Genomic DNA, 26,649 nt, shown 5'->3' on the forward strand with positions numbered 1-26,649 from the left:
TTTAAATATTACTTAAAACAGATGCCACTTTTATTACTAACGGAAATACTTTGGAAGTCTATTTTTTTCTCCTAAAACAATTCCAGTCATAAACACTGCTCATATGATCCTAGCTTTGTTTCAATCATATGTTAATACATTTCTTCCTCGTTATCGCATTCGCTTCCTGCTATGTAACACACAACACACACACGAGACAAGTTAGTTTGGTGACTAATGTTTGTTAACAACGCCATCTAGCGACATGAACAGTGAATCTTGATCACTTAGCATTTGAATCTTCAATAATATGACATAACTTTGTTACAAACCTATTTATTTTCTTCCGCTAACACGATAAATATTAACACAGCACAATATTATAACTAGAGCAGAACTAACTGTTAGATATTTTTCTTCTAACAATGTTTTGTTAACATCCATTCGCTAGTTAGCTTCAGCGACCATGTTGTGGAGATTGTGTTATTGTGATACGTATATAACATTGGAAATATATTAACTGAAATGTCGAGAAAATCACGTATCAAGGGTAACACAAAACTCTATCAGAATGGTCCCAGTCATAGCTCCGTCATGCCCTTTCACCCCACGCTGCATCACAGGCTTCAGCACCACATATAATGTTATAATATAATTACTATGACAGATTACTTTTGTTATCTGTCACAGATGTGTTAACGCCTTTATGGCATTTAAATTATTAAAATTGAAAGGGTTGTGGAAAAGACTCGACATTGATTCACCGAGCAGTGTTTGGACTCTGATTACGTCCAAAGCCTGGTCGATATATAATATATATGATATATATACTTGTTGTAAATAATGACCATTAACGCAACACAATCAAATCTATCACTTGTATTAACAATAACGTTGTGTCGCTGACATTGTTGCGATTTTGTGTTTTTTTCTTTTGTATGTACATATCTTGATTGGAATTTTATATATTTATATTATTATTATTTTTTTTTTTCATAAAATTTGATGCTCAAATCGTCTCCCTCTAAAGATCCCGAGCTCCGACTGTATTTTTTTTTGTTTTCCGTTTACTTTTTTTTTATTCTCGCGTCGACACAGGGGATGCACGATGCTAAAACCTCCTTTTCCTAACATCCTGTAGATGCACACATTTTTTTTAAATATTTTTTTACGATTTCCGGGTTGATTGATATATATATATATTAATTTGATTGCCTTGACCGTATGATGTAGTGTTCAAAGCATGATGTAATCCCCATACTGTTAACAGCGCTGTTTTTTTTTTTTGTTTTGAGACATAACAAAATAATTTTAACGATGTTGATAAAATTAGAATGTGTAAGTAATATTGCCGGTTTGTAAATCGTTTGAGAGGTGTACGGATATCGATGTGTGACCTCTTTCGTGCATCCCCCCGTGTTTTTATTGTATTTTTTTTTTATTTTTCTAACCGTACGCTTCTACTAACGATTCGACGCGATTCATACCGGTTTTTTTCCGCTTATAGTCTATCCACAACCCTTGACAGTCGCAACGTGACGGTTTTTTTTGTTTTAAATATAATATCATTATATATATACGGAGGGAGTTAGTATTGTGCATCTGTGTGTACGTTTCTGTCGTTCTGTCGGTATGTCGGTGTGTCGGTGTGTCGGTCTATCAGAGGGGGGCTATTCGGCTTTTGTTCGGTCGGATCGCTCACCCCCTTACGTTATACGCAGGTTGAATCAAAACCCGTGATCCTGTCCAACGTTCGTGCTCACAGAGAAGATTCACGTTTTGGCTTTTATTATTATACACTATTGATTTTTTTAAATATATTTATCAATAAATAAGGCTAGATAGAGATGTGCAAAAAAAAATTCTATTTATGTATCGAGAATAACATTGTATATATTTTTTTATCCAGCGCTAGATTGTCATGATAAAAAAAATACGGTACAATATGTTCGTTTCTCATTTCCAAAATAACAATAAGCTGATTATTGATTATAGATTACTTTGATTATTAAAAAACAAAAAAAGCGTTGGATGAAAAAAATATATGCCACATAGTGAGTAAAGTGTTAATAATGTTGTTTTTTTTTTTAATATTCACATATTGTAACGTCCCATTCAAATTTCGATTTACATTTATACGTATTACGATAAATATAATAAAGAACGCGGCGACATTTCTGGCTTCATTTTATATTATTAAAGAAGTTGTTTTTTTTTTTTTATAAATTTTTATACGAAAAAATATATGTCATGCAATATGATAGCCAAGTTGGGTGATTATTTTTTTGGTTTTTTTTTTCTTGAAAAAACAATATTTTTAATAAAATATGTTTGTGTATTTAATGATATAATATGCAGCAGGAAGCTAGTCCCGTCGCGAGACGCATTTCACTGTAGTTTAAGTAATTTGTTCTTTGAATGAATCTTTTTGTACATTCCAGGGTTTTTTGTTCGGTTAACTTGACGTTCGACTCTAGCTAAGGATGCGTTTGTTTTTTTTAAATTACTTTTTCATTTGGTTGTCACGGAGCATATTGAAACAGTTGAATTGTAACAGTGATCACTGAACGCAGTCTCAGAGTCGAGATTAGCACAATTTTTTTGTACTCGGACTACGCCTAAAGTATATCATGACGACTGAAGAAAAAAAACATTACAAATTGTACATAATATAAATACTAACGTGTTATATTTCATATAGTTTTTTTAGTCTGTGGGCTATAAAGCAGATACTTAACTGGTTTTTTTATTGGTATTTTAATGTCTTTTTCTAATGTTTGAGAATTTACTACGATTAAAATGTCTATTTAACTATCTCTTTCCCCCCCAATAGTTTAAAATGTAGTTAGAGAGTGAGATAGAACTAAAATAGTTATTAGTAACAGATCCCTTAACGTCGGTACAAATACTCAGTAGATATACAATATTATGTATACAGGAATAAAGCTCCAGGCGTGAGATCAAGATAAATATTGCTAAAGAGGTGTTTAGGAATTCAAAAAGGAACACTCTGTATGTGACTGACACTTGAAAAAAAAATGATTAGCGTACACGAAAAAGTTTTGTCTTAAATATTATAATAGAAAAAAATATTTTCTTAAAAACCCATTAACAGAGTGTTCAGAAATTTATTATATACGGCGACAACACAACAAGATAAAAAAAAAAATATTTTATAGTGAATCACTTAAAAAAATATATTAATAATATTAATCTAGAGGTCAGGACTAATTGTATAAATATAATCTGTATCATATATAATATTGGTTAATTCTTATTGTCTCCTTTATATCATACAACACTAACGAATGATTTGATACGATTTTTTTTTGTACATAGGTACCGTTTATAGACGTCTCTATTAATTCTCTATATACACTTAGTTACAATTTGTAAATAAAAAAAAAATATTTTCGATTCAGCTTAACAAGTTCTATATAATATTTTATTATATAAATAATTTCGGTAATTAAAAAAAATATATATATTACAGTAATCTTGTAATTTGCGGGCGAATAGTTTGGATCTATCTTCCAATACGTGTCGTCTAACCTTTGACCCTAGTTTATAGTGAAATTTCATGTTTTGATTATTTCTATCATGTGAACCTGGTTTAATATCACTTAAACCATGCCTTGCTTAGAAACTTTTTTTGATTTTTTTTTTTTAATAATCGAAAATAACACAGATATTATTTTTTATTAAGATTTTTTTTTTTGTTATTTATCGTTTTCAGTATTGTTTTTTTTATATGTTTGGAAAATTTATCGAAAAACCGATTCGGTGCTTCTCTGGTACGTCATCAATGATGCCAAAAGATTTTAGCTCTTTACAGAAAATCCAAAATTTTTGACATGACCCTAGCGTCATCCTTCGCTGACATTTTTTTCCAACGATGAAATAATTTCTTTATATATAATTGTTAAGCAATAAATAACATAGTAATATATAGGAAAGATGCAATACATCCTAAACTAGTGTAAGCTAATGTCTTTTCTTGCACATGTATTATTTGATAATTCTTTGTTTGTTTTTTTTTTGTTTTTGTTTTCATATAATTGCATTTCCTTACCGCCCCCAAACATTTCAGCACTTCTCATGATTTCAGCCTTTAATTACGACAATTTCAATATATATATGTAATTTTTTTGTAGCGACTGTAATGTATTACGTTTATACATAGGAAATTTTTCCGTTTGTCAGTAGCAATGTGCAAACTGTGTAAAAATATACAAAAATTGTTAATTCTGTTTTTGTATATTTATTAATCTATGAGAAAAAAAAAAACATTTTTATTACTAAATGTTTTTTTTTGTTTGTTTCTGTACTCACATGTTGTAAGCGTGTCTCAGGTGTCATGAGCTGCGGAGTGAGTCGACCTTACTGTCACTAATCCTCGAGCTGATAGTTGTGTATGTGTTGCGCTTGTCCTAATAATCAGGTTTTGAATAGACATGTGTTTTATTTTATCTTTGAATACCTTTGCAGCGGAAGAAGAATTACGAAATATAAGACATATTTATGGAATATATTTTTTTTTTACGTTACGTTGCGACTCAACTGATACACTCCCGAAAAAAAGATTTTTTCCTAAAAAATATCTGTGTACATATATCTTTTTGTGGAATTCAAATGATTATTTTTTTCGTTTTTTTTTTTCTTTCCCTTCTTTGGATGTGATACGTAATTTAATATTGTATACATAAAAGTGTTGTTATTCAGACTGTCTGTGTTGGGGGAGGCGACCGGGAGGCAGAAACCTCGCATATTTTCCTCTTTGGACATTCAGCGGAGGTAGGGGTGGGGGAGGGAAAGGGGGGAGGATGCACATACATATAACATACTATGGATTTTGGCAGTTTTATAATTCTATTGGAGTTATCAGTAACGTTAATACCCCATGGGTGCGTGTGTGCGTGTGTGTGTGTGTGTGTGTGTGTGTTGAGACGGCTTTTTTTACTAATGATTTCAAAATTGCAATTGAAATATTGCATTATATTTTTTTTCAAGGCGTCGGTACGGTTCTGTTTGTGTGAATGTTTACAGATGTTTTGTCTTGAGTCATGTTCGTATGTTTTCGTCTCAATAGCACATAAACTACTAAACGACGATGTTGCTCTTCCGACTTATCTTATGTGATTCAACCAATGACAAATTTTTTCCTGTTATAAATATATGATATTTTATGTCAAATAAAAATGCCTTTATGTTTTTTTATTTTTTTGATATATTAGTTTACTCACACTTTTAAAAACACTATTTTCATGTTTTATTACGATTTACAGATAATTTCCCTGATCTGGTTGAATCACAACTCACTGTGAATAATACTTGATTCAGTTTTTTGGAGTTTTCTTTGAGAGTAACGTGTTTTTAATGAAACGTCACCATCTAACAAATATGCGAAGACAAAGGTTTAATTTATTTTGCATGGTTTTTATCGGTTTTACGGTATCGGTGATATGTCCCGCTGATTTTATAATCTGTTTTGGCTTTTTACGGATTTTATATTAATCTGAAAATTATAATATTATTATTTAAAAAAAGCTGGTAAGTTTATGTTTCAGCATGAATCTCAGTATGTTAGATAGTTTTATTACACGTTTCTTTGCTTCGTGCGCTTACTTTGATTATTTTTTTATTTAAACTGCACTCATTGATTACATTTTATTATATCAAGCTGAAAATTTATCAAATTTTAAAGGTTTCTAATTCTAAGATTTTTTTTATATTAATTTTTTTCCTATATCGGATCGTTTGTCTCACTGGTATATATGTTTTTGTAGTTGTATTCTCTATCGTCGGCTTGATATAACCACGTTAGTGCGTGACCCCCCCCCCCCCTCCCCTAGCGTTTACGTTTTTCTGTTTTTAGGCCTATCGACGTTACAACACCGAAGCATGCTGTAGGGGCTAGCCCGCAAACCTTGCTTGGGTAATTATTTTCATATATTTTTTTTTTATTATTATTTATCATCAGTTTTAGGACGCATAACATCCGATATGCTTTTAACAAGCCGTCACATATAGCTGAATTATCTAACAGCATTCAATAACGCTTCGATGTTTGTTTTTTTGATATTATTTTTGTTTCCTACTTTATAATTTTTTGATATATTGACTAAACATCACTCTAATGAAAGGTTTTGAGATTTGTTTTTTGTGTATTGAAAAAATATGTGTTCGGTCATAGGCTTAGACGTGTGAGGGTAGTCGAAATTTTGATCACGTTCGTTTCATTATAGACAGGGTACTGAGGAGCAAGTGAAGCCGAGGGTACTCCGGTTCACTTGGAGTATGAAGACCACCTCCTCCAGGGACCCCAACGAGATCATGGCCGAGATAAGGAAGGTAGGTTACTCAGGAGTTAGATAAAAATACATAAATAATAGTTTTCTAAGTCAGGTTGTCTTGATTGTGTGAAAATATAACCTGGTTGATTATATTCTGAGGGTTTTTAATATTAATGCTGGTTTTCGGGTGAGAATTATAAAAAATTTAACATTCTACGAGAACTAGTAAATATAATCTAAATATTTAAAACTTTCCATTAATTTTTCTAATATTATTTAAAACTTATTCTTACCTTTCACAACAGACTGTTTATAAAACCTTGTTTGCTTCTCAATCTTCGTTCAGATTTTTCCTCCCTGGAAGAAAATACTACTGAACATTTTCTAAACAGAACCAATCGTTCGTAACCGTTATAGGAGACAAAATTCTTTGAGATAAATTAACATTCTTGGCTTTGAAACTGTACTACGCGATATAACATTAATGAACATGAGCAGCCTCCGAACCTTCCTCTGGAGATGGTCGCGGCTCGCCTGATGATAGTTATAATAAATGTGAATCTCCTCCTAGGTGTTGGACGCCAACAACTGTGACTACGAGCAGCGTGAGAGGTTCCTGCTCCTGTGTGTGCACGGAGACCCCAACGCTGACTCCCTGGTCCAGTGGGAGATAGAGGTCTGCAAGTTGCCGCGGCTCTCCCTCAACGGAGTCCGGTTCAAGAGGATATCCGGTCAGTAGGAACTTGCCCACGAATAGAACTTACCTGACTGAATATATCCGTCGAAATTATTATATTGTAAATGGGGAATATGCTCGCGGAGAGTGTGCGTAGATGTTTCTGGTTCTTGGAGAATAAAGATACTGAAAGGATTTTGGTGACACCTTCCAATAATGTAACTCAGATAGTGGAGTAGGGTATGGGCTGTGGTTTATATGGAAATCCTCGTAGGGTTTTGGGACATGGCCTGGCGGATATACTGTTTGTGAAACAAAACATAGATGACGTCATCTGTTAGTCGAGTAACGTACAGAGACGAGTACACTAAGTATGAAGGTAGTAGGAATAAAACGCTGTACAAGTAATTTTACGAGCTCTACATTTCCAGGGACCAGCATCGGCTTCAAGAACATCGCGTCTAAGATAGCCAACGAGCTCAAGCTGTGACTGCCCGGGAACGTTCCGGCCCGCATTTCCCCCTCCCCGCCCCCGGACGACGCGCCCCCTCCCCCGCCCCCTCCCCGCTCGGACAGTCTGCGGCTGTCGGCGGAGGACATGACGGCGCAGTACCTGAGAGTCCACCTCCAGCCGCGCTCGTGCCTGTCGCTGCGGGTGGATAGCGAGCTCGCGCCCCCGCATCCGCCCGCCCCGGCCTGCGCCTGTCTGCCGCTGGACCCCCTGCCCCCGCCCGAGCTGTTCGACTTCTGAGCCGGGACGCCACGACCTCGTCTCCTGTGTCTCCGCGCCGAGGCCGCACAACGGCTCGTGTCAGCCATATTACACTTCGTATTCCGAGTCGCTCGCGCGAGACGAGCCGTCGTTTTGCTTAATCTCAGGTTTCTTGTAAATAAGCTCGCGACTCGGGATATGCCGACTAGAACAACGTTTGGAATGTGGCGATCAATGTAACCCGCCAGCGTCGTGCGAGAGATGTGCCAAGCGCTCACGAGCTCCGTTCAGTTCCAATCAACGCAGTGTTCAGCAGCCCCCGGCTCCCGAGCAACCGGAACGTTCTTCAACCTGGCCGCTGTCGGTGGCGTCGTTTTAATTTGTATTATAAATATATAATAACTTTTAACATTACTGTTAGCGTAGACGAGCGGCGCGGCGAGCTGCCGCGGACGGTCGCTTGTTGTAAATGATGTCGGGTCAATGGATCTGTCCGAGCCGTGCGGCGTGGGCTGTGTGGTCAGCGCCGCCCGCTCCTCGCTCGTCGCGGACGTGATGATGTACAAACCGAGTCGAAGCTCGGCGATACGAGTTAGTGTAGTCGTAATTATAATTTCTTGAAATTTAAATGACAAATATAAACTTACCTAACACACAGCCGCCGCTCGTGCTGTGATGCTACATCCTGGAGGCTCGCGAGCGGATCCTGCGACGTCTCGGTCGCTATTTTTTAACCATATGATTAATAACGAAGCGGACGCGGTCATGGACACGGCCTCCGCGCTGGCCCACGAGCGTCCCGCGCCCGTCGCCGCGCCCCGTCCGCCGGCCGGGACGCGACCGCCGACGCGTCTTTCTAATCGTAAGGCTGAATCGGAAAGTCCTCAGCGTCGCGACGTGGCCGAAGTATTACGTACTCTGTAGCTATAGCAATAAAGTCAACTATCCTTCTGTTCCGTGAGTTTGTGTGCCGCTTCCCGGACCCCGCCGCTGTTCCCTGCTGCAGGCCGCCTCGCCGAGCCGCGCGGGGCCGCGGCGACCGCGTGCTGTTTTTTTCTATGATATGATAAGTGTAGTGTTATACTTTTACATGAGATCACAAGTTCTGACGTCACGACCGGCAGCGTCGCGCGTGACCGCCCAAACGTTCGGTTTGGCGACGCTTGTTATAGTTTAATTTTACGAATCTTATGTTATTTGCATATTATACGAAATTGTAAAAAAAATGTATTTAGTTTTTTTTATTCCATCGGATTATTTCCGTCCCTCGTAACTTATCCTCGTGAGTTTTTTTTTTAATGAATTTTCCAATATTGATCTAGATTTTGACAGTCCTTGAGCTGTCTGGATGTAACGCGACACGCCAAGTCAGACTACATAATAAATGTTCACATAATGTAGTATATATATATATATGAGTTTCGTTTTACAAGCGTAGCGTAGACCCGCGCCGGCGCCACGGCCGGCGCTTGTGAGGTGATCCAGTGGAAAATAAAATTTTATTTTTAATTCCATAAAGTGTTTCATTTGTATGAGAAGATTTGTGTTTAAGTTCCTCGATGTAATTAGGAATTTAACTTGCGTTTGGCCTTAATTATACATTTATGTTCTACAGTGCCGTGCACAGACATTTATGATAGGGTAACAGAATATGTTTGAAAAAAAATACCAATTTGCATGATAATTTCCTATCTAAAACATTGATAACAATGAGATCTTTCGTAAGTATTCATTTAAATGAAACTAATATTGTCGGATCACTACGCGTAATTTATTATTTTAACGGGCAGACGAGATGTCTGCCGTGATCACGGTTGCTGGAAAGTAACCGAAACGTCGGGAGCATGTGGTTTTAAAACATAAAATACGCGAAGTAATCCGAAAATATTACTTTCATTTAAACATTGACAATATTCACGCATAGAGTTACAGCAGTCCGATCAGAACGAACATCTATATATTTTATGAATCTCTCAACTACCTCTGAGCCACGAAAGTACCTTAAAACGATTACGATCTGTTCATCACCGCTTTATGAAAGTTATTAATATCGGAATATCCAGTGGAATTCCAAACATTCTTATTATTATTATATAAAAACAACAAACAAGGAAAACACAATAACTTATTTGTGTGCACACAACCTGCTAGCTGATTAAAACTATCATAAGATATTTAAACGAATAACATTACCTTTCTTTTAGTTCACTCGCAACTGTTCACACACATTCCCTTTGTAATTATTTTAATTGTATCATCAAACAACAACAAACGACAACCACAATTTCAAAATTCAAACGACAATTCCAAATGTACTCGTAAATAGTTTCGTTAAACACACATCACCAGTTATTATTTTTCATAATTCGTTAATAAACTAATTAACTTTTACTACTTTTAATTAATTAACTTTTACTATTTACTAATTAGCTAATTAAAACTGCGATTAGAAAGACAAATGACAATATTCAATAATAACAATATGGCGACAAAAATATATGAACAGTTCACCGACCAATCAGAGAGTCCCGTTTCAGTTGACAATTAACGCACTTTCTATGACATTTTAAACGAAAAAAGGAAGCAGTGCCTCTCGAATACAACATATGCGTAGGTTTTACACACACAAATGCAAATATTTGCTGCATACAAGACGGGATTTGTAGATTTGTATATAGATTGAGATTATTTGTATGGAAAATAAGCACAGAGTAGTTATGCCTACCGCCGCTCTGGCTGCGTAGCGGCGCTAGCAGTTAGCAGCGGCCGATGGAAAATGTGTCCTTTCATATACTTTATAGATGGCACTTTTAACAAATCGTGAATCAAATATCATTTTAAATGTCTGTAAACATTTGTATTTCGTAATGTATGATTAAGAGTATGCAAGTAAGAATTAAACAATATAGGTTTAGTTGTTATGTGCGTAGGGTATGCAGTGCTTATTCGCATCTATGGCGTGCACGCCGCTGATGTTCTAAATTAAATGTGTCAAATGAAATAGCTTGTATGATAGTATGAATAGTAGGTACGGGAACGAAAGGATGATCTTCTTTAGAGAATATCGTTTCTATTTTTACTGTCCTAGTAATGCTTGTTGGGGACGTTACTTATCTTCCTCCACGTTGGCTTCTTTCTTAGTTCATAATTTATGTACATTTGAGAATATATATTTATTGCTACCATTTTCATTTAATTCATTTTGTTTAATTCATTCATTTTAATCTTAGAGTATTGAAATTTTTTGAGGGTAATTACAAAAGTTGAAATGTATTTTTGTTTTTATTTATTAATTTATTTATACCGTGACGTGAGTGTGTTGCTGTTGAAGGTATCATTTGTTTTAGTTTTACTGTAAAAAACGAGAATCTGAAGGTGCTTTATGATTTATTAAAATAACTTTGGCACCAAGTCCGCACAAGTATTGCCTGTCTCACCGTCTCGTCTCAGCGTGAGAATATCTTCCTGTGTTGCTGTCGAATCCACAGAACTACCAGCAATTATCTTTACAGAAAAAAAGAGGTGGTACCAAGACACTTGGCGCTAGACACAGAGAGCAGGTGAGTTTTGAGAAATAACCATTATAACTGGTGGAGATAGTTCTGATAATAATATACGTATACAATGGTTATGATTCACAACGGATTAACTGCCGCCTCATAAGTTTGCAAAGTTTATTGGATATTAAAATTCATTTGAAATCACTTAAATAAAAGCAATAAATATCATAAAGGGAATAAATATGTTGAGGCGGTTCGTGTTCAAAATAAGACATATTATAAGATTATTTATTATACGTATTGTATATTATTGTCATATAAATATGTTTGACACTCCGCGATGTTAATATCCTTATCATATTTGTTCTTATTTAAAGCATTTCCAACTCACACTTCTAACTCGATGTGAAAGTGACAGTTCAAAACATTCTGACAAATTGTTTTGATCTAACGAAATAACTTATTATAATATAAGCTGTGTTTCCCGATATAGAATAAGCTGAAAACAACCCAGCCTCACACTTCATCAGCTTCACGATACTGAACGCACCCACTGACTTGGACTTATTGCAGATAACATAAGTCATACTCAGAGTATGACATATTTCATTCAAGCATTTTTAAGTTCACGAGTTAAGTCGATATTACGATCGTGAAAGACGTAAAAAAACGGCTTCTAATATAAAGTACTTCAGAACACTACCGTTACATTTAATATTAATTTGGTTTTATCTTAAGCTTTCATACAAGAAAAACTGTTTTATAGGAAATTAAATAATAAGATGAATTAAAATATAACAACTGAGGTTACCATAACTGTACTAATTGGACATATTTCTTCAAAGTTAAGTAATTTACTTTTCAGCGCCATTTTAAGAACCATAACACCACTTTATTGTTATACTTCTTATTTCAACGATAAAAACAAAAGAAACACGCAAATATTAAAATAAGTTTTTAATTTAACTTTTTTATTTTAAACAACAAAACAATCAACACGATAGTTACTTTTTTTTTAAATACAATATCTTAGTCTATGGCAGAGTTGATACAACATTTTTATTATCTATCATAAATTAATTAAATACATTTTTAATCTAGGATTTGTTTTTAAATATCTATATAAAAATAATTTATTAAATCTTACATCTAACAATTATTTTAATAATTTATAACGAGTAATACAATCGTAAAGCTTAGTGTAAAGCGTTCGTGACATTGGCATTATCAATTCTACTGCAGCCTTAGTACAAGTTTGCTTCGTCAAATTAAAAACGGCGCGTTCCCAGCGTCTGTCATAACCTTAAATAAACCTACGACGATACTACACGCGAAAAGTTATATGAATGAAAAAAATGGAGCTGGCTATTTAGTTTGACGAATCTAACTTGAGGTAAGTCTAGGGATGGAGTACTGAACACATTGATGTGTATTACGAATCATGAGTTATCTTTTTTAATGGGAACTCCGTTTAAATCTATTTCGGTGCTCGGTCTTAAGGGTGGTTTGAACCCGTACTCTATCCTGACGTCACTAACTTTCGGCATTCTCTCCGTTCGCCTCAAAGTCTCCGTATATTCTTTATTTTTCTCCCAGCTCTCGTCGTAGCTCTCGACCGGCGCTGGTCCGTAATATTTAACATCTTTGTAAGTCGGACGCGTCGTGTTGTAGGTGTAGGAAGACGCGTATTGTTTTCCCTGGCTGTTGTATACGGGAGTAACGTTTTGTATGTTGTTGAGGACGTGTCCGTTTGCTGGTTGTATTTGGTAATTTGTTTTAGACTCCGCGGGTGTCTGTGCGTACTGGTCCAAGTTCTGTTGGCTCGATCGCTGTTTGTAGTCTTCGTGGCTGAGCTTCAAGTAATCCGCCACTCTCTGTAGAGCTTCCTGACTTACGCCGTAACTGTAAAGAGTTGTAAGTTTGTCGTTTTTCTCGAACTGGTACGGATGTTCAGATTTTTGGATATTTTTCTCAATAAAATACGGAACTTCATACGGTATGTGTACCGGATAGGGAACTTTCCTCTCGACGATCCTATCTACCGGATACGGAACCCTCTTTTCTACGGGATACGGTTTGTCGATGTATTTGGTCACGACGACGGGTTTTTCGACGATCTTTTCCACGATCTGTTTCACTGGGTATGGAACTTGCACTGGAACTCTCTTCTCAACTATTCTATTCACGTGTACCGGAAATGGAACTTTCTTCTCGACAATTCTGTCAACCGGATACGGTTTCGGCACTTCCACTGGAATCGGTATCTTCTTCTCGACGGGGTAAGGGATCGCAATCTTCTTTTCGACGATCTTTTCAACTGTTACCGGTCTTTCAATGGGTACGGCTACAGGAACGGGGGTCTCAAAAGCCACGGGATATATTACATTCTTCTCAACCGGAATAGCAACTGGTATACCAACAGGCGTCGGCACAGGAAACGGGTGAATGAACTGTTTCTCGACAACCTTTTCAACCGGATACGGCACATGAATGGGTCTGTCCACGTAAACCTTATGTTCAACCGGATACGGCACCCTGACTTCCACAGGATAAGGCTTGAGTACTTCAACCGGGTAAGGTTTATCGACATATTTGGTAACTTCCACCGGTTTGCCCTCGACCCACTCAGGCGAAGGTTTCTCAACGTATCGATCGACAAAACTCGTGACCGGGACTCGCTTCTCGATAATGATGGGTTGTATCTTATTCTGTGCTGTACCTGTGCTGTAGTAAGCGTCGTCGTGATCAGTGTTCGACTGCACCTGGTCTGGGCGAACATTCTTTTCTCCCATTTGATCAGCTTGACTTTCCTTTTTATCAGGATTGTGATAATTATCAAAATTATTGTGATTATATTGTTTATCAGAGCTGATGGATTGGTATCTCTGGTAGTAAGCCTTCCTGGGCGGGTCTCGACTAATTCTTCCGTCTTCCAGATACTCGTGATATTCAACATCATTGATATGTGTTATGTCTACTGGGATCGACTCTTGTATTTCTACGAGCGTTTTTCCCTTACGAGGTCCCTGTACAGTTCTCTCGACAAATTCGCTATCTGAAGGTTCGTGGTCGACCGTATCGAAGAATTGAGTGCTATTATCATTGAGCAATCTCAGAGCTACAGTTATCGGTGTGAGATGATGTTGGCTGATAGGTCTTGGAGTTATGTTCACTAAGTCTTCTTCTTGTTTACTGCCAACAGGAGTATCGTTAATGTTTTTCTTGGCGTCAGTTATCTGGTATCCGTCATTGATGTAGTGACTCATTGTAGATATGAAATTATTCAGAATTTGTTTCTTATAGTCACTTCCTTGGTCCTCTACTATTATCGGTGAAGCGAATTTAATGTCTCTCTCTGTCTGGTAATTATATTCTTCGGAAGGCTTCTTGGTTAACGTGACCGGATGCTCGACATCACTGTCAACAATTCTACCGACTTTCGCTGTGACGGTGATTCTGCTGCGAGGACTTCCGTTATTGGATTTGAAGCTGATGCTTGATGTTTTGCGCTTAGGTTTGATCAAATCGTCACTGTAGTGGATGAATCTCTCGGCCGCGTGATTGATTCTTAATAGATCGTCGTTAGATATGAGATCCTGTGTGGACGCTACCAGTCTAGAAATCCCCTCATCTTGAGTGAACGTCACCGGTCTTGTTGTTGAGTAATGACTTATTTCAGTATCATAATGAAAGTCTCCGGCATTTCGATTTGAATGGCTCGTAACTAACTTATTATCCCTTTCCCCAAAATTACCATTTATTTTCGTGTTGTATGCGAGTGTCTCTTGTATATTTTGGTTCTGAACATTGTTAATATAATTTGTTTGTGCGTTTCCTACTTCGTCATTTTTGCATTTATTGTCCTTGAACACAACAACGGGTCCACTTTCTTTGGTTTCTATGATTTCGTCCCTACCCTCGTCTCTCGTGTTATCTGTCTGTTTGTGTTCACGACTTAACTCGTAATTATTATTATCATCTTGGTTATGTGTCTGTATATTGTAGTAAGGATTTTGAACGACTCTATCTGAATAATAGTGATTCGGTATTGATGAATATTGCACGAGGTTCTGTTGGTTCGATATGGTTTGTGGGTACGGTGATTGGTAAGGGTACTCGTGTTGTAAGAAATAAAGTCCCATTTGGGTTTGTCCTGGGTTTTGGAAAGATGTTTGACTTAGATTTAATTGAGGTGAAACTGGCGTCTGAAATAAAAATATTACACGTCAAGCCTTTTAACAAGTAAACGTAAAAAATTGGTCGTCCCTATACAGAAACAGATATCGGACGTTGGAAATTATGAGTAACTAAGATCATGACACTGTCATATTAGCTGCTTCTGAATGATTATAGTTACACGATGGAATCCAACGAGCAGTTAGCAAAACTTATTGTTAGTGGTTCCTATACCTATTTGCGACAAAGAAATACTACGACGCTATTTTGTACACAGCTTTTGGGACTAGAGATACAAGTTCAATAACAATTCCTCTCAACAGGACCTAGATAAAGTTGTTTAAAAGCGTTTTTTCTTTAAATGAATTCTACAAATTCTTAAATTAATTAATTCAGCAAAAAATAATTAAAATTTATGATGTCCAGGAGCTCTTTAATTTATTTCTCGTACTTAAATCTCTGATTTAGATGTGATTAATGCTTTAGATGTTTGGGTGACTATAAGTTATTAATATCGGACCTGTCCAGAGAGCTCGACAGCTTTTTCACCAAGTGCGATGCTGGTGGAGTGATGGTGTTGGGGGTCACTGGTGGTGACTGCGAGCGCGCTGTGATAGCCGCTAGCGTCAGCTATGTAACGGACCTCTTGTTCCGACTGATGACGAACAAAATTTATCATTCAACGTGTTAGCAGATTGAATGTGGATTATTTCAATGGGAATATTCATATTTTTTGTGTTGGGAATACTAAAGTATAATAATATATATTTTTGTTTTGAAACGTTTCTAAGAAACCTTTGGGGCCATCCATAAAGTACGTCACACTAATTATAGGACTTTTGACCCCCCCCCCCTGGTCCTAATGTGACGTCACACATTTTTGAAATTTATGTATGTGTTTTTAGATAAACGAGAGAAAACAGCTATTTTAATTTTTTACTCATTTTTATTAAATATCCAATCTTGCTGTTTTAGTATTTAAAAATTTAAATATGTGGCGTCACAAAACTATTGCCACCCCCATGCTCCTTGTCACACGATGTCACACACTTCGGTGATAGCCTCCCCACTAACGTGTGACGTACTGTATGATCCCCTTTATAAAGAACTAGCTTCGATTTTTATAATGCTGGATTGACCTGAGGTAATTTCACGAAGTAATGTCCGGCAGTCCCAGGGCCCGCCGGCATCATTTGCCAGCCCCAAGATATTGGATCGTTCTGCAAACAAGAATTACTAAAAGATAACTTTCCAATATATAGCAATTGTCAAATCACATTTAAATATTTGTCACTTGTAGAACATTCCTTCGTACAAAATTTTAACCGGAAACAATTTACACAGATGCGTGTTTAAACCCAACGGTTAGGTTATTACTGCATATGTTTATTTTAACCTTCCGAAGCCTTAACAAAAAACTCAAAAGATATTTAATATGAAGACTGATGAGAGTATGGCTAAATCTGTGGGCATAAAATGGCTCTTTGAAAAATCTGGGCAGAGAGTTCACGTGACTTTTTGAGGTCAGTTGAGTGAATTAAGATAAATTTTACCAACAGCAGAATATAGAGGGAATACGCAGCGCGAAGTTATGTCTTCAAAAGCCTATTACTGTAATAAAATAAATACCTTTCGGATTTACTAGGCGTTTATCTACATACTCCCGACGTGTCCGTTACTTCGCACCAACCGTGGTCACGGGCAGACGAGATGAAAATGACAGTCTCATCTCGTCTGCCCGTGTCAAAAATAATTACGAACCCTTAGTAAATCCGAAAAATATTAGTTTTATTTCGAAGAATACTCGCGAAAGTCTTAGGTCTCGTTAACAGTCTTTGAGGCTCGCTGCTTATTTAATATATATTTTTGAAATATAAATAGGTTTTTATAAACCAGCAATAATTGCTATTAATTAATTTAGCTATCCGACGGCCGAAGTAGGCTTTATTTATAAAATTATAATTGCACAGATTAAAAAAAATTAAAACGGGAACAAGTTTTGCTTTAAAAATATCTTTTATTCAAACAAATTGTTTTATTCGTTTTATATTACACTTTAAAATTAAACTAATACTATTCGGATATACTACGCGTGTTTTGTTTTTGTTAAAAACTAAAAACTCCCGACGTTTCGGTTAATTTTCAGCAACCGTGATCACGGGCAGACGAGATGCGAATGTAGTTTTAAAAAAAATAAAGCAGGCGTAGTATATCCGAATAATATTAGTTTCATTTAGATGAATAAAATCGCGAAAGTCTTACATCTCATTATATTATACTATCTCTCAAACCTTAAATATATTAATAGGTATTTTTATGCCTAATTAAACGATTTTTTGTATTTGACATGCAAATAAAAAAAAAATCAATCAACTGTTAGAAAAGTTATGATAAGAAATGTATTTGGTAATTTTTCTTTATTTTGTACCGTTAATGAAAATAATATTTTGTAAGTAATTAATTATTGAGGTCGCGGTGGCCTGGAGGTTAAAGGCCCGCTCTCATACGTGAGGGCGCGGGTTCGAAACCTGGCAAGTCCTAATGTGATTTTTCCGAGTCATATGTACATTCTAAGAGTGTTTAGACACCACTGACAGGTGAAGGAAAACATCGTGAGGAAACCTGGACTAGTAATTTCAAATTACAAGATTGAAATCGCCAACCCGTCTTGAGCAAGCGTGGTGATTAATGCTCTAACCTTCTCCATGTGAGAAGAGACCTTTGTTCAGCAGTGGGCTCCGATAGGCTGATGATGATGAATTAATGCTTTCAAATCGTATCTTTTGCAAATCATTTGTATTAATAAACGCGGCAACATCTGGGCGAGTGCTTTACAAACAATGGCGTTAGAAGCGATTAGGAAATATCTCTTTTGATTTAATCTACACTTCGTAATTGTTGGACATTCAATTGAACTTATCGTGTTTTTGTATATATAGTGATAATTTTATTTTGTTTCATCTACAACAACGTAAATACGGACATTTCCTAATTATTATATAAGATTTTTTTAATTGATTTTTTTTATTATACTAGTTGTTGCTCAGGGCTTTGCCTGTTTATATATGAATGAAACAAAGTTTTTATGTAAAACATCATAAATGCCTTTTGCCGCTTCATTATCTACATATTAAGGAATAAAAACGCTTTTGTTTTTATCATAACTTTTTTTATTAGCGACCAGCTACGGCCGCGAATTCGTCCGCGTTGAATAGTTATAACTTTATTCTTTAGGTATATTAAAAAATATATCTTAATGTAAGTTCTAAAATAAACGCAGCGTAAGTAATTCCTTACTACATGAGCTATCTGAAGGGGAAAGTCTAATCAATATTGGTTAAACCATTTCAGATATAAGTGGGAACAAAACAGATAAACATACATAATACATACGACCCTTGAGAAAAAAAAAACCAGTTATTATAATGTTACAAACAGACAATTTTATTTATTTATGCATATAAATCAGTTTTACATTATGGTTAGAGGAAATATCTCGAAGGCGTTCCTAGGAAATGGTAGAGTAAAAGTGAAATGGCAAAAACCGTATCGAAAGCGGTTCTGCCACTTGCCCTTTCCACGGGGTTGCCATAAAAACTGGACTAGGAAATACGGCGAGCTTTATAATCTGTTGTATTTAGCTGGCTGAATGGTTCAAACACAATATATCTCACTTCCATTGTTCATAGGAAGCCATAACTTTCACTGGGAACTCAAATGTTACGCAATAAAATGATTTCTGTGAAAGTACATATACGCACTAGTATTGATATATTTTTAATGTGTTTTTTATTATACGAATATATATATATATCTTTCAACAAGTAAATATTAACCCACATGAAATAAAATAGGTACATTTTATTTAATTAAAACAAAATGGTAATGTAAAACGCACACAAACCCTGTTTCTATAAAATTCCAAGCACAAGATGGCGTTTACGAAACAAATTACTGTAATAATATCTAACACTCGCGAGTATTCATTTAAATAATAATAATATTTTCGGATTTACCTACTACGTGTTTATAATAATTTCTGCCCGTGATCACGGTTGCTGCAAAGTAACCGAAACGTCGGGAGTACGTAGTTTAAAATATTAAAAATCGCGTAGCACATACGAAAATATTCGTTTTCTTCCAAAACATATTTACAGGTTTTTTTTTCTAAATATTAGAACGACATAAAATAGCTTTATATAACTTTTCGCGCCTAAGTAAAAGTAGACATAACGGTAAGCAGAAAACACTACAATTGTATTCAGTATAGAAACTTTCAATTTAAAATTTCTATAAAGTAACACTAATACTAAGGTTCCCGAGTAAAAAACATTGTTATGATTTAATATCAACCTTTTTGAATAAAATATTCCTTCTTTTTTACACTTCGGCTGTATAAGTAGAATTGCAGCCGCTACCATAAAAATTGGTTTAAAAATATATTCATAATTTTTTTACTTAGGACAGAATTATATGAACTGTCTACTATCATAATATCCGTAATCTATTGAAAATAATACAACATAATATGTGTTATATTCGAAATGTTGTTTGTTGGTAAGTTATATATGAAATAAATACAACACTAATGCCGAAAAATGTGGACCATTTTTCTGAAACGCACACTTTGTTTCATCTTAACTTATTAAATATCCCAGAAGCTACCGTGGATTTCTTAAGTTATGAACTTAGTTATTTTATCGGAGTATAAAAACAAAATGTGTAACAAACGTAACTATTACATAAGAACAATGTTATAATGCGTTGACAATGTATCACAAGTTAGTTCCGCTTACAATGTGTTATTATTTCTTTGTGTAATGCATTCCGATGTAAAGCGGCATTTTTGTTTTAAGCGGCCATTGTTTCTCACATGTCTTTTGACATTAAAAAACGCGCGAATTTGACATTTAATATTGCAAATTTCGAACACTAGCTTCATGTTTTTTTAATTTATTCGTAACATGGTCTAAATCGTACTTGTTTGAATGCAAATTAATATTTTCATAAAAGTTTATTTAAACTTTAAAAGCTTCATTTGATAAAACTTTTTAGTTGTCATTTTATCGAAAGTAACCTAACCATAACCACTTTCCTATATCACTAAATGACTGTTAATAAATCCTATCATAACTCCTCCAACAATTATATGATAAACAGAGTAAATAATAGCACTTGGGATTAACTAATCGCGATATATTAATAATAACAAAGATTACAAAATATACGAACCACTTGTTACCTCATCGGAAGTAAATTAGAGAGCAAAATGGATCCGCGCATGTCAATTTTAAGTGAAAGTGCTTCCATTTACATATATATATGTATATCGGCCTGTTCATTCATTAAACTAATGGCCTTGTTATGGAAATGAATACCCCAAGCCGATCATAGTGAAGCGGTTCGTTTGTGACGTAATTTTTCTTTCAAATCAAAAGTATACTCACAGCATTGTTTTGAGCCGAAACAATCACACAAATACTGCTTAATAATACGACTGGCGCCAACTAGAAAGAAAAATATAATAAAAATATGTTTTCTTGAATCTGTTAACTTTGACAGTTAATGTATTCGAATTATAAAAGAGGTTTTTTTTTTGTAATAGTTTATACAGCTCTGGATACGATTCCTTTTGAGCCTGTTAACAGAGTATCTGTGTATGGTATTGCATTATTTAAAAATATATTTTTTTATTTAAGTATATGCTATAAAGTAAAGCGATTATTTTGGATAATTAAAAAAAAAACACTTTAACTCATTCATACCATATTGAAATTTCGGCCACTGTTAATGTGTAAAATATTTTTGTTCGTCTCCAGAAATCTGTAAAAGAAAAGCGTATATTTGATTATTATTCAGATTATTTTGGTATGGACATTTTAAGTATGAACGGTTTGAACTATTTTGTATTTTGTTCAAAACCAATATGGTTGATTTTAGATCTATAACAAAAAATGCAAACTTGAACCAACGATACTCCTTACTCCCATACTCCTACCAATGGTTTGCACTGTCGAAGTAAACATTTAATTACGAGTTTTCATTCATAAAATTACGTGGATATTACAAATAATTTATAGCTGGAATACTCGAAGCTTATGTTATTTAGTTTGACTTCCAAACTCATAGTTATATAGGTCACTATATAATGACAATGACGTATCTGAACTATGTACATTTAGTAAGACTACATGTTCAACAAACATCTGAGATCTGTAATATTAAATCGTTGTCGGATGGTTTGAAAATATTAAAAAAATTAAACTTGCAATAATTTATTAAGTTGCGGACACGTGTTACTCTTTTTCATTAAAAAAAGAATAATATAATATTATTATCTATTCTTATTTATATATCGCCACTGACAACCATCCAATATTTGTCAATTTGCTTTGAATTTTGAATAGATTATAATATATACAGTGATATATTTCAATGTCCTATATTATCTATAATATTTGCAGTTATTAAACTGTAGTCGATATCTAGACGAGGACGAGAGGAATAGATAGTATGTTTACAAAATTACCTATCAGTAACAAACCAACCGTTCGGCCAACAGACCGCAAAATTTCACAACTAAATAGATTTTATATCAGGATGAAATTACAATACCGTTTTCACAGAAAAAGTTTTACATATAGTGTTGCATTAAGGTGTATATATATTAATATATATTATAGTAGTCGTGGTGTCCTGGAGGTTAAAACGACCGCCTCTCATACGTGAGGGCGCGGGTTCGAAACCTGGCAAGTACCAATGTGATCGTTTCCGCGTCATATGTACTTTCTAAGGGTATAGACACCACTGGCTGGAACAGGCTACAGCAAGCCTTGGGGTCTAAATAGCCTCAAAAAAAGTGCTGGTGCAGAAGGCAAGCGGAAACCACTGCAATTATGTTACCAAGAAAGTCATCAATGTACATGGATCACTGATACGTGATGATGATGATATGTATGATATATATATATATATATACTGCTTGAATTATCATATTATATCTCAGTTACAAATATCATACATAACAGCATAATATAATAAATAAAAAAAAAGAGAAAAAAAAAATCTTTCATCGGTCATCAATGAAAACAATAGTTCTTTACCTACCTATTCAAACATTGACACGTCACGAACCCTGTCAAGTAACAAGTGTCACTGTCAATAAAGTTATAATTTACGTTAAATGATATTCTTCCTGATAGAAATGTTTGAAATAATCACGATACAATAATAGCAGACATTTAATTATTATGTAATGTGTAATCAGTATCACGCAACTTGTTATGTTTTTTTTGTCCTACTTTACTTTTACCGATTCAGATAATGACCATAGATGATATAAAAGTTTGTATCGGATCCCACAGATAATTATTGTCGGCACGTTTGTGAATACGACATCTTTGCTGTAATTAGGGTTTTTCGCTTTCGTATTTTAGGTATTCGGTTAGGATAGAATATTAAAGTATTATTAATTATCAAACGAAATTCATACCACTAGTCAGTCTGTTAAAATGGACAGCGGCAGTCTTGCGTTTTTCATTAATAAACGTCCTCATTTGCTATTATCAATGTAAGTACGTAAGTAAAACTAAAAAAATTGCTGTTCAATTTGACGGCTCAGACTCTGTCGAAGACTAACAGCGAGTTGTCATTGTTATATATGCAACAGTTAACTTGAAATTAATATCAAATTTTCGTATGTATTTGTTATATTCTTAAAAAAATATCACTAAATTAAACTCGCATAAAAATACTATTAAATATCTATTATATATAATATATGCATATAATAGAAAAAAGCTGGCGTTAAATATAATTTATAAATAAAATATTATTTGTCATATAGGCTTAAAATTCATAGTACATTAAAACCTCCTTAATATAACTAGTTTAGAATTCACACATTTCTGACGAAATAAAAAGTTGGCAAGAAAGTTGATGACAAATGACTTATTGACTTTATGAAGTGATCGACAAACATAGATTACATTAGTTATACTTTTTTAAGAAATTCAAAGATTTTATTACCAAATTAGGGCTTAAAACAATTCTGTACAAATGGTTAAAAACTTTTACATACAACCTAAAAATTCTCTGTTATCTGAAATCACATATCTCTTTAAAGATAAAATCTATTTTTACAAAAATCAAACGCGCATTTTGTGTAAAGTGTTGTCAGTCTTAAAAATATTTATTTTGTAAACGATGTCTCTACTAACACAAAACTTATGATTTTTATTATAAATAAAGATTCAATCAATGATTATTCTAATTAGAAGGTATAATTATATTTACTTAGTCGCTGTAATACCCGGGTTTATTTTGCTATTATAACAGTTATTAAAATTTTAACGGTAGATCAAAGGGAAATCAAATGCTTATGTCTCAATAGATAAATAAATAAATAATATTTCGATGTAGTTATTGCGTTCATTAATATTTTATAACATATCTATTGTAAGAATAAAATGTTTTATAGGAAACTAATTGCGTGTTTAAACTTTTTGACTGAATTAAGTATTTTATAGAACAATAGCATACGTCACTTTATTTTGTTTATTAAATAAATAATTGAAATTAAATTACGTTTCATAAAAATCATAAATTAAAATCAATTAATAATTAATCTCTTTTATATCAAAGATATCTCAATCATCAGCATATTACACGTTAAACGCTTCACGATCCTGGGGAGGGGAAGTAAAAGAGACAGTGCGAAAGGGTATACGTGGCGCAGAAACGCATACGTCAATCGTGACTTGTTAGTTGTTAGTAATGTTAATAAAGTCTGTCTTAAAAAAACCACTAAACATTCCTTAAAAACCAATTTCTAGCCTCTCCTATTTCCATTTACATTACGAAGTTACACTTCTTCCGCGCGGAGGGATTACGCACAATTAATTATTTTAAAAAAATCTCTTTCATCAGTTAATTACTACACGTGACACAAGAAAACCAATGCAAATTTTAATGATGAAGTGACAAATTTTTGAAATGTAATAAGTAGCCTTATTATCCACTGAAGTATTGAAAATACTGTTTTTGTGACCAGCCGAGTAATGTTATTAGTAATTACGTTTCATTTATTTAATTTCAAATAATATATTTTAAATACAATCAAAGTTCAGTCCAATATTCATGAAGCTTCGTAAATCGTTCAGTTTTTAAAATTTGTTTAGCGTTATAACAGAATACGTAATCTTATAACGTTTATCATAAAATCATAATAGGTTTAAAGAAATCCCATCTCTGCAGAGTATACAATTTTTTTTTTATAACTTATAGGCTACTACCTTACACAGATAAATAAAAAAATAAAAACCAGGGTAATAAAATATAATAATGTACCAATTAATTTATGTTATATACATATTTTGATGAAGTAAATAAAAAAATCAGTATTTTTTTGTCACATAAATACTTTTTTTTTTCAAATAATATGTCAAGGTTACATCAATAAACTATTCGAGTTTTTAATTCTTCTTGACAGTTAAAGTCAATGGGACTGTATTAGAAAAATATCGTTTGTTATCTAATTAAATTTAAAAAATCTATTTCGCTATCCGTTAGTACAATTGAGTAATTAAATAAATTTTTCTTTTGTTGGATAAAAGAAAGGCTATAGTTTTGACGTCGTTTCGTAAAGAACACCATACAATTATATTAGTATTACAGAGCTAAGAGCTTATACAAAAATGAAATTAAAGATCATTAAAGATCAGTTAACTATAAAAAGTATTAATAGATTGTTTATTTTCGCAATTTAAATTTGATACCAGTTTTTCATGCAAACTAAATTTAAATTACTTTTAATATTACTCAAAACAAAAGTATAGTTAATATATATTTTTTACTTTTTCTGTTTAATTTGACAAGCATCATTAAAACAGATAATATATTTATTAATTGTCACTGTCACTGTCACGCGACAGCCAGGAAGTCGCGTGTTATATCGCCTTCCGGGAGCTTTAATGTATTGACCGATATTACTTCATTGTGATATAATATATATATACATTTCTTTTTTTAAATTCGCTTTTTAACATTCGATTCAAATATGATTTATTTGATAATTTTTAAAACATCTTTTTTTCATAAAAAACTATATTTATTGAAATTTATTAACTAAAATTAAAATATATATTTTTTAATATTAATATTACATATTAAATTGATAATTTTGCCGTCGACAGGTGCAAAAAAAAAATACGGACGAACACTTGATGACATTAGCGTGATTTGTAGTTATAAATGGTTGATGAAGTTGCTAATAAAATTTAATTTAAAAAAATTATAAAACGTACCATCACGAAAATATTTGTATAGTTAATTGTATTTAAAATAGTCTTAAATTTACACCTTACCTGAAATCCTTTTTTTTATTTACTTGTTCGTTTTACACCTTTTTTTTTATATTAATAGTTACACTATAAAAAAAATCAATAAATATATACATATAAACTTACAATTTTATAATAATGAACGTATTTCTGAACACAATACAAGCGACCGTTCTTTGGCTTGTTAGTCTGTGTACTAACGCCTATCTGTCATGTCTGGTTGTTACTTGTTACCCTTCCAAACTAGCGAGAGGTTTGATATCAAATTGCTAGAACCTTAGATTGTATTAATTAGGGAAAGTAAGTTTTTATTCAGTCCTATATAATAAATATTTAAAGTAAATAAACCGTGATGCAATATGAATGGACTATTTTGTTTGAACTTAAAAAAGATTAAGTCTTGACGAAAAGTTTTAATAATTAATAGAGTTTAAATGAGATATATATATACATTATTACATTTACCTTCATTTTGTTTTTCTTTATCGGTATCTAAATTTCAGAAACTTAAGGTTACTTATAATAAAACAAACAAATATAATATTACAATGCTTAATTGATATTCCGTAAAATTGGGGTTTATGAATATTAAAATTTAAATAAAAAAAAATATATATATATAAGTTTCAGGGAACTTTTTACTTTATGTGTATAATTTGAAAATAAATCTTTGTACCATAACCTAATGAGATTTTCATATATATATTATTCATTCAAAAAAATATCTTAAACGTATTTTTATAACAGTGACGTAAGATATTAGAATAGCAAGAAAAAAATCTATAGAAGACGGTCAGCAAGAGCAACCAATAGTTAATAAACGAGAAACGGGAAACGTTCCGTTTGTAGTTAGACGTGCAGATTCGTGGTAAGCACACAGATATATCTTAATAAATTTAATACAAACCAGTTGTTTCGTCGAAGATTTATGATTCGAAAAATATTAAAAGCAAATTACAGTAGCGATTTTTAC

At 33.7% G+C, this 26,649-nt stretch overlaps 2 protein-coding genes across 22 annotated transcripts in view; one reads left to right on the forward strand and one right to left on the reverse strand.

Moving 5' to 3' along the window:
- LOC116775587 (serine/threonine-protein kinase MARK2-like) overlaps nucleotides 1–8,890 on the forward strand; it is an 85,700-nt gene extending 76,810 nt beyond the window's left edge. For 14 of the 21 annotated variants that reach the window (XM_061525001.1, XM_061524996.1, XM_061524995.1 and 11 more), the window contains 5 exons: nucleotides 4,702–4,773; nucleotides 5,855–5,914; nucleotides 6,225–6,330; nucleotides 6,844–7,003; nucleotides 7,380–8,890. In XM_061525001.1, the coding sequence (XP_061380985.1) occupies nucleotides 4,702–4,773; nucleotides 5,855–5,914; nucleotides 6,225–6,330; nucleotides 6,844–7,003; nucleotides 7,380–7,438 (457 nt within the window). In that variant the 3' untranslated portion in view covers nucleotides 7,439–8,890. Of the gene's footprint in view, nucleotides 1–1,700; nucleotides 4,431–4,701; nucleotides 4,774–5,854; nucleotides 5,915–6,224; nucleotides 6,331–6,843; nucleotides 7,004–7,379 lie in introns of those variants that run through there. The other 7 variants (XM_061524988.1, XM_061524989.1, XM_061524991.1 and 4 more) reach the window with 4 other exon arrangements.
- Nucleotides 8,891–12,204: 3,314 nt separating this feature from the next.
- On the reverse strand, nucleotides 12,205–25,857 carry LOC116775778 (uncharacterized). Its single transcript, XM_032668762.2, has 6 exons — nucleotides 25,803–25,857; nucleotides 21,102–21,159; nucleotides 20,784–20,843; nucleotides 16,476–16,556; nucleotides 15,857–15,991; nucleotides 12,205–15,365 (listed from the first exon to the last, which is right to left on the reverse strand). The coding sequence occupies exons 2-6, from the start codon at nucleotides 21,102–21,104 to the stop codon at nucleotides 12,600–12,602; spliced, it is 3,045 nt and encodes a 1,014-aa protein (XP_032524653.2). The 5' UTR covers nucleotides 21,105–21,159; nucleotides 25,803–25,857; the 3' UTR covers nucleotides 12,205–12,599.
- Nucleotides 25,858–26,649: the final 792 nt, after the last annotated feature.

The sequence above is a fragment of the Danaus plexippus genome, chromosome 27, assembly GCF_018135715.1.
Source record: "Danaus plexippus chromosome 27, MEX_DaPlex, whole genome shotgun sequence".
NCBI lineage: Eukaryota > Metazoa > Arthropoda > Insecta > Lepidoptera > Nymphalidae > Danaus > Danaus plexippus.

Excerpts from the sequence above, each read along its gene's own strand:
- LOC116775778 (XM_032668762.2), bottom strand. Across the intron at positions 16,557-20,783 it reads TTTCGGCTCAAAACAATGCT|AACGATCCAATATCTTGGGG; the intron begins GTGAGTATACTT and ends TCTTGTTTGCAG. Across the intron at positions 15,366-15,856 it reads CTGTCGAGCTCTCTGGACAG|ACGCCAGTTTCACCTCAATT; the intron begins GTCCGATATTAA and ends TTTTTATTTCAG.